Genomic DNA, 9,319 nt, shown 5'->3' with positions numbered 1-9,319 from the left:
TTTTAGAACAGACTATCTTTAAGCTTTGAATTTCGACTCTCTAACATATTATGTGTTAAATACTACTTAACTTTTAATTTTGTGGTTTAGTTATTAAGCTTCCTTGTCTTGAATTTAAGCTTAACGTCCATTTACATTTCTTTATTGTATCGTATTTCAGAAGAGGAAAATAGAAGGAATAGAGGAATAGAGGAAATCAGAGAATAGAAGGAAAAAAAAGTATTTTAAATTAACTCGGTTTTATAAAAAAATTGAACAAATAATATTTGCACATTACTTTTGTATTGTTTATTTATGATCAATATTTTGTGTTAACGTTTCTTAAAATATAAGTCTAAGGTTTTTGTGGAAAATAATGTAAGCCATTGCAATTTACTTCTGAACTTTTACTTTTCCGGTATAAAACTTAAGTAATGATAGTAATCAAGTATTTTTTATGAATATTGAATTAGATTCAGGTTATGAAGAAGATTAACGGAATGTCAACATTTAGCAGAGACATTTCAAATGTTAGATTTTTACAGTACAACATTATATATTAAACAATGCACTACTTTATTTGTGAATGTCTTTTTTATTTTTGGGGGAAATATAAGAATTTGGGGGGAAATTATATTTTTTGTGAGAATATTTCACTGTGTTCTCTGCTATTGTTTGTAAAAACATCAGATTATATCAAAATATTTTTAAAATTTATTCATAAAAATAAATAAACATGTAAAATAAAATTTAAAAAAAATCATAAAATATATTATTGAAGTGCGTAAGAAAATTTAACTATTTTATTTCAAATTTCTTCTATGAAAAAAAAACGTGTAACTTTATTGTGTTTAAATACTTATGAATAATTATTTATTTTTAATAATTAAATAACGTTGGAGTAATAGTGATAGCTTTCCCAATCTAACTGAACTATTCATTAGTAATATAATTTTCAACAATTAATTAATTATTGTTTTACAGAAAGAAATGTATTCACCTTATCTGGAACAAATCTATACTGAACGCCTCTTAAATTTTAACAGTCACTCTGTTCTAAGTTTATTTTTCATTACTTTTTTTAAAGTTTTTGAAACTTTTCTAATATAGTATGTTACGAGCATAAAATTGGGAAGATAAATTCAAATGAAATGTCACAAAATATAGATATCTAACATGTACACGGAGAAAGAATTTCAGAATGACATTTCTGGTTTAAAAAAAATCCTAATTCTGATAATGAAAAAAACAAAAGGTATTTATAAACTATTAATTTACTAATTTTTCCGTTCATATGGTAACGGTTTACCGGAAATTCTGGTTATAAAAATTATAGTTCTTATTAACACTCATTTAGTAAAAAATAAAAAAACTGAAAAGTAAATTGAACAAAATAAATGATTTTTATGCCATGCTCTAAAGAATCACGAGAAAATTACAAACTTTTTCCACATTTACTAAATTTTTATTACGTATTACAAAACCAAATTTTATGTTATTTAATTAAAACCTCATTCTCTTCAAAAATATATAAATATTAAATAACAGTCGCCGCGTTTCAAAAGCTCTAAGACAGGCGCCCATTACTTCCCAGACTTGAATAAGAAGAAACAAAAGTAATTTGAAATATAAAACGCAAAGTTGCAAAAATAAGAAGCGGAAAAATAAAAGTGAGGAATAAAAACTAGAAAAACAACAATGCCAAGAAAGGAAAATAATGGAAAACAGAACAAAAAAAAGTCTCTGTAGCGTAGAGGGCCAATATTTCGTGGATAACTTAACAAAATTATTAACACATCGCTTTAGTAAAAATTACCAAGATTTTTGTTATTCCCATAGAGCAAGAATCCCGAAAATTTAACCATATTCTGAATGATTCTTTTGACTACGATTTTTTTCTCAGCGTACTATCTGTAGTGTTATTTGAATGATGTTTTAAGCTCGTTTATATATATATATATATATATATATATATATATATATATATATATATATATATATATATATATATATATATATATATATATATATATATATATATATATATATATATATATATATATATATATATATATATATATATATATATCTTAAGCAACATAACAAATTCTGTGCAAACACTCAACATCTAAACCTCAGCCGAATGTAAACTGAAAATCAAAACATAGTATAAAATATCATTTGCGTACGTGTCATCGAGGCACGTTGAAACAAAACAGACGGAAGGGTCTTTATAAAAGAAGACAGTAAAAGATACTGAAGGAAAACTTCATCAAAAGAAATAGAGCTCTCGAAGGCCATTCGTAATCATTCAGCTTTTCCAACAGACATTAATAAACAATGATTTCTCCTAGAGACTGAATTCAGCAACCTGCATTTTCGGCTCGCCAACCTCTCCTGGGGATTATATTTCAAGAAAATATTATCTCTGTCATCTTCCTCTCGGCAATTAATCACTGTGGCAATAGATCGGAAAGGTCCATGAAATATTCCCCGGAATAGGGAATTTGTTTTCCTCAATTCTTTCTGCAGGAAATGTCTATTTGGTAAATTAAGTAAAGAAGATGAAGCCACGAGAAAGGTAACGATCAAGAACTTATGAGAAGAGTAGATTCCAGGTATATATGATTGACGAGAATACAAGTACAATCACTTATTGATGGAAATACCGAGTATATATATATATATATATATATATATATATATATATATATATATATATATATATATATATATATATATATATATATATATATATATATATATATATACCATAAAAAGTTTCAATTAATCTTTTTATGTTATTCCTTTTCTGTAAATTCCATTTTTAATTTATTATTTAAAACGAAACGTTTTCTCACACTTTTAAATTCACATCATGTCCTTCAATCTATTTTCGGTTCAAGTATTAAGCATTAATTAAAAGTAAGACAATTTTCCCTTTGCCTCTTTGTGGGAATCGCGCGACCTATTTGATAAACCAATTACAATTACTAAAATTTCCCTTATTCCCTTAATCGAGATATTTGACAGATTTTGTTTGAAAGATTTTCCCTAACTTTTATTGAAGAACACGATGAGTTTGTGTCATTCTCTCTCTGTCGATATCCATACTCGCTCTCTCGCCATTCATCTCATAATGTTTAAATAAAATTATTTTGCTCTTCTTTAAATGCCTTCCTGCCTTTCATATATTATATATACCAGCGGGTGATCGAGCTCCGCTCTGAGAAAACAGGTATCGAAGCTAACTCGAAGATTTAAATTTTCAATTGTGATTTATCAAAACAATACATGCCATAAGAAAATTGGTGAAACCATTGGTGAAAAGATAACCGGTTAAAGTGCACACCATTGTAAACTATCTAAACAGAGTTTGGAAAGGGAACTATTCAATACAAAGGTAAAGTTTGAAAAGTCATAGGAAATAAAATGTAATTGATAACAAAAAAATTATACAATTAAAGAAATGGTACAAAGTGAGCAGTGTAAAGATTGAAGTGCGTTGAAGTTCAATATTTTTGACAAATTTATTTAGAAAGACCAAACATACATACATACAGAAGAAACATATTATAAACCTATAACAGCATAAACATAATAAACATTAATCATCGATTGCGAAGTCTTCCATGTTGTCCAGGTAGTTTCTTGTCGGAGAGGCAGGTGCGGCTGGTGACTTTCTCTTCTTCAGGACTTCCTTCCATACGACGTTTCGGGTGTGGGTTGGATTCTCAGGAGGCAGCAGGACCTTCAACGCACTTTGACGCTTGACTCTTGAAAACGCGACGTAGAGCATTCCGTGCACGAAGACCGTCGTGAGGAGAAGCACGCCGACGAATTCGAATGTTTGGCCTTGTGACTTGTGTATCGTAATGGCGAATGCTGGAGTAACTGGGAATTGGTGCCGTTGCATAGTTGCGCCAAGCTGTGATTTGCTGGAGTCGAGCGTGATCCTTGGAAGGTGTACTTGTCGGCCTGCGTGTTCACCGGTGATGATCTTAGCCTTGATGATGTTGTTGCAAAGTTCGGTGACAATCAATCGTGTTCCGTTGCACATTCCTTCAGAGACGTCCAAGTTTCGGAGAAGCATGATGATGGCGTTCTTCTTGAGTTTCAGATTGTGTGGAGGCAAGTCGGCGATGTTGATCGAGTTCAGGAATTCAGGCGCGAATTGAATTCCCCCTTCATGTTGATCCTTTACCGAGTCGAAACTTGTGTATGTCTTCTCTTCGCCTGGAAGCACAGCGATAATCTGCTCGTTGATCATGTCCTTATCGTCGTTCAATGGTGCAAGAATAGCGCGATTCTTCATTGCTTCGTAGTTCCCACTTCTGAGGCATGGTCCGAAGATTTCATCGATGAGGTTACCACCAGAGCGAATTTCTTCTGGGACTTCTATTTCGCCGAGTTCATTCACTTCGAGTTCCCCGTCGCCGAGCTTTAGCAGGTATTTCGCGAATTCTTCTTCTTCGGGATCAACGTGCATGTTTTTTTCGAGCGAATAAGTCTTGAAGTGTTGCCACAGATGGCTTCTCTTGATCAAAAGGTCGAGTATTTCGCTTTTGTTGGCACGTTTTTGAACTGGACAGCACTGTCGGAAGTCGCCACCAAGAACCATGACTTTGCCTCCAAACGGAATGTTGTTGCAAATCGCGCGTAGGAGTTCGTCGATGTTGTGCAAGCCGTATTTTTACATCATCGGAGCTTCGTCCATCAGACACATGTGGGCTCCTTTGAGTGCGTTCGCCTTCGGTGATCCTGGTTTGATGGATGATCTTGAGTCGGATGTAAGCGGGACTTTCAAGCCAAAGGTTCGGTGCGTTGTTTGACCACTCGGTAGAAGAATCGCTGCTATCCCGGTGTAAGCCATGCATTTCACTTTCTTAAGCCTTCCGGTAACGATGCGGTACAGCGTGCTGTAGACGAATGTCTTCCCGGTTCCTCCTGGTCCATCTATGAAGAAGCATTTCGCAGCAGGAGTCGGGTCTTCAAGTGCTTGGATTATGGTGTCGACGATTTCACGCTGCTTTTCGTTGAGTTGCTGGTACATGCGGTCTCCGATTGCAGTTGATTCGTCGACGTCGATCATATCGTGTTCCTAATCTTTCTCATAGTTGTCGATGTCTTCCATGCCATGTGTCTGCACCCAGTATCGGAAGTTGCGGCCTTCGGTAGCTTCGGTGTTCAGCTTATGCGCGATGATTCGGTAAGCACGCTTTATCGCTTCTTCTATGGAACCACCAGTGCGTCTTGCTTCTCGAATGAAATCTTCCGCGAGGTCCTCTTTGAACAGTTCCCATAATCTCTTCGGGTTTTCTGGCGCACCAAGTATCAGGATTTGAGCGAAGAGTATGCGCATAACACTTGGCATTTTCGATGAAGCAGATTCGCGGAGTCCTTCTACGTACTGTTGTTCATCGTATGTGAGGCCTCTGGCTAGACAGGCTTGCTTGTAGGTTGCGTGCTGGACACTGTCGACAATGTAGAGGTCTCTGAAGTTCGTTGGTTCTTTGACGTGGAACAAAAGCGTGCGCAGGAAGAAAAGTTCTGGCTGGGAAACGAAATTGACTGGATGTACGCGACCAATTCTGCTGCAAGCATTCACGTTCTTCTGCCAAGTGCTCGTCTGGCCAATCCATCGGTAGTGCTCCGGCATTTCATGGTAATAGTGGTAAGTGACTGCCTTTCCGTTCGCTTCGTCTTCTTTCAGCGCGGTGTTATGGCGGAAGTAAGCCCTTAAGGTCGATCCCTTCTGTCCAATATCGGCAAGGTCAACTGGCGTTTGGTCCAAGTTAACGCCATCTTGTCCGGGTAGGTGAATGTCAAGTCGAACGACGGTGTGGCTTTTCGCTTGGATCTCGAAATCCTTAAATAGGCGCCAACATGCTTCCACTGGTGAGATATAGCGAGCTTCCACGTACTTCTCCGGCTCGTTGTAGATGATCGTCTGCTGGTTTTCGACGGCCTTTATCGTAGCACAATCATGGCCCTTGTAGATGTACTTGTAGAGGTATTTCACCGGTCCGATGCTGCCGACGAATTCGACATTGATGTGGCATTGATACTTCTTGAGCAGGTAGGCGCTGTACGGGACGACGTGGCGGTTGTCTGTGGTGACGCACTGGCCGTTGCAGTCTTTCCTGTAGATGGCTTGCTAATGCGAGAATTCTGGGTTCATTGGATCCAACAACGGATTGTAGCGTCGGCGATACCTCGGCTTTTCATCGTCCACCAGCGATGTCATGTCTTGATGTTCCATTGGAAATCCCCATCTGCACTGGTCTCTTCCATGTTTGCTGACCATGCACGGAGCGCTTGAATTCATATCACCACACGGGTTATGGATCATCCATTTCGAGATCAGTTCCTTGAGTTCCGGATCATCTTCTGGAATTTCCGCCGAGATAAAATCGTCAAGTTGGTCAGCGCTGTGAATCTTGTCCGCTGGCGACATAATCACTAATAGGTGCATGTGCGGTAAACCTCGCTTTTGGAACTCGATGGTGAAGACGTACGCGGATGTTCTTCCAAAGATTTGATGCGTCATGATGTCTTCGACGATTTGGCGGAACTTGAGACGTGCGACTCTTGCAACGATGTCTGGACGGGTTAGAGCCAACAGGCTTTCCGGAATTGCGGCGTTGAATTCATTGCGTATCGCTGACAGGAGTTCTGGCCACTGCGAATTGCAGGTAACGGTGATAAAAAATTCGGGCGATCCAAATCTTCGCACTAATGCCATGGAGTCTTCGAAATTCTCGGTGTACCAGCGCGTTGATCCGGGAAAAGATGACGGTAAGATGGTTGTTTCGCCAATTGCAGCATCTTTTTGCGCAGCCAAGCTTCTGAGCATGTTGTGAACTCCGGCGTATTTCTCGGCTTGAATTTCACGCTGATGGCTCTTTATCCACTGTATGCGATCTCTTTCGACGCGAATGTAGGTGTCGACCACGTATTGCTGGAGTAAGCGTCCGCCAAAGTGAAGTGCATTAAACTCGACCAATCGTTGATCTATTCCTGCATTTGTGCAATCGATCGGGAGTGGCTTGGCATAATTCGGACGGTAGGCGAGTCGGTAACAGGCTAATTCTGCGCGTGTAACATGATTTCTTGATGGATAAGGCGTGTGCAGCGGCATTCCAACAAAGAATCCAAAAGTTCCTCTCGGGTAGAAAAGCGGGTAGGTAAAAGGCTCGACGCGACCATCGATGTTGCTTAGCTGCGTGATTTTTTTTCCGCGTTCTCGCATGACCATTTCATTCTCTGGGATGCTTTGATCGGCGTTGAGAGTCAAGACTGCGGCTATTTCGTTTACAACTGGTGCGTTGAATCGTCGAGGATCGTCGCCTTCACGGTTTGTAAAGACGAGGTGGACATTGGGCGGTTGTACTCCGGCTGCGATTGCGCGTTGGTTGGTTTCTTCGATCACTTCTCTCATCATCATAAACGATTGGGCGAACGGATTGTTAAAGCGCATGATCTCCTCGAGTAGTTGCAATAGTTCTTGGCTTAATTCTCGGTTGAGCTCAGATCCCGCAGCTGTAGCCTCGTCCGGGTCCATGAAGTACATTTGGGCAAACTTCGGCTGTTCAAATCCACCTTGCGGGTCTTGAGTCGGGCGCGTTGCCAGGTTGATCTTGTGATGGACTTGACCGCCGGCGATAAACGCGTAGATTCCATGTTGATTGACGGTTCTGTCGTCGTCGACTTTGAATGAGGCAAGTGCAAAGCAGGCGTCGATGTTGCGGATCCTTCTGTGGAATTCTTCCGATAGGCGGTGTTGTCGTGCAAATAGAAGCGCTAATTCGTTTGGAAATTCGGGCATTGGTAGTTTGATTCTTCCATGTAAGCAGCAGTCGCCAAATGAATCTACGTGTATTTTGTTCTTCACTCTTTCTTCTGGGAAATGCAAAGCGCCATCGTGGATGCAAGCGACGTTAAATGGACCGAGACTTTGATATTTCATGTCGGAAGTTGCAGCATTTTTGTAGGTTGACGCAGGCCGAGATTTCGCAGCTCTACGGAGTCTTTCATTACGGCGGCGTTGTTCCTCTAGGTGAATGTTGCGGCCCCTCATTGTTTCGTTTTTTCGTCTGCGTCTTTCATAATCGCGGTATTTTACTCGTTGAGATGCATTAAGTTCCATCAATATATCCGACATTCGTTCCTTGCTACGCTGTTTGACTGCTCTTGTCGGGCGCAACGGCGTTATCATCGGGTCTTGGATATTCAAAGCGTGCATATTGGTCGAAGATGTGAAAGATGCGGCTTCAGATGGTCCCGACATGTTCAATTGGTCACTGTTCACAACGAATTCGTAAATTTGCTTCCGTTCATCCGCTTCTTGAAAATTCTTGTCCAGGAAAAGGCGTCGATGAGAGAGGTATTGTCGAGCATAAAAGACGACGTAAACTCCGCAGGAAGACGCGTCATCTTGGTGGTTGTAAGCGTTGCGAGGTTTCACGATGCATCCTTTCAGCTTTTCGTTCGTAACAACGGTATTCAAAACGTGTCGCAGTATTTTTCTCAAAACAGCATCGATAGGCAGCGGGTTGTCGACTGGATCGCAGACTAATAGTTGACGTTCTCCATAGCTTGCTTCGTAAATTCCTAGCATCCAGTGCTCGCCTCTATCCATTTGAGCTCTCTTGTGAATGGGAATGAGTAGCACGTCGAATCCTTGTTGAACGCCGTACAGATAGTTGGAAGCCTTGTTCTGGTCGCTGATATCGTTGAGAAGAGCCATTCCTTCATAAGCGTCATCCGCTGTTGTAACGTAGAAGCGTGCGACAAATTCAGGGTGAAGTACGGCAACTTTGACGGTCGGGTAAGCTTGTTCGGCGAAATGGAGAAGCATTCTGACAATGACGGTATCTTCTAGTTGTCCATTTGCGGGTAGAATTGAGTTGATCGCTTGTTGTTCCAAAATTCCGGCTCCTTGAAGAATTTCATGTAGAGGTGCGTTCTGCATGTTGAAAATGTAGCTTGAAATCTGATGAATGTTGAAATGTCGGGCTTTGTTGACGGTGATTTTAACACAAAAGTTAAACTTTTCTCCACTTTGATAAATGTAAACTAATGCGAACCTTACATTTAAATTATTAATTCCTTCGTATAAATATTATCAGTTTAAGTTGTCGAAAATTAATATTTCAATTGTAAGGTTCGCATTAGCATACATTTATAAGAGTGGAGAAAAGTATCTATAGCCATTATGGCGAACTAATAAAGTTTGAAAATATCCTATCTGTAACTCCGAACTGCTCGACCGTAGCGCTTCAAAACCGGCGCCAATCGATTCCTCGTGGCCAAAAACCCCAGACCCCCAAGTTTACCG

At 39.6% G+C, this 9,319-nt stretch overlaps 2 protein-coding genes across 2 annotated transcripts; both read right to left on the bottom strand.

Annotated features, from left to right (window-relative positions):
* Nucleotides 1-3,586: 3,586 nt before the first annotated feature.
* Nucleotides 3,587-4,600, bottom strand: LOC147816467 (ATP-dependent DNA helicase PIF1-like). Its single transcript, XM_087156297.1, has one exon. It carries the CDS (start codon nt 4,598-4,600, stop codon nt 3,587-3,589), a length of 1,014 nt encoding a protein of 337 aa, XP_087012423.1.
* Nucleotides 4,601-5,080: 480 nt separating this feature from the next.
* On the bottom strand, nt 5,081-8,269 carry LOC147816466 (uncharacterized). The gene is made up of 2 exons (XM_087156230.1): nt 6,195-8,269; nt 5,081-6,122 (listed from the first exon to the last, which is right to left on the bottom strand). Exons 1-2 carry the CDS (start codon nt 8,267-8,269, stop codon nt 5,081-5,083), a joined length of 3,117 nt encoding a protein of 1,038 aa, XP_087012356.1.
* Nucleotides 8,270-9,319: the final 1,050 nt, after the last annotated feature.

Source organism: Parasteatoda tepidariorum, chromosome 1 (assembly GCF_982258835.1).
Source record: "Parasteatoda tepidariorum strain Cologne lab strain chromosome 1, Ptep-v5.0, whole genome shotgun sequence".
NCBI classification, from domain to species: Eukaryota; Metazoa; Arthropoda; class Arachnida; order Araneae; family Theridiidae; genus Parasteatoda; species Parasteatoda tepidariorum.
Note: the sequence above shows the minus strand (reverse complement) of the source record. Positions and strands in the feature narration are given on the sequence as shown.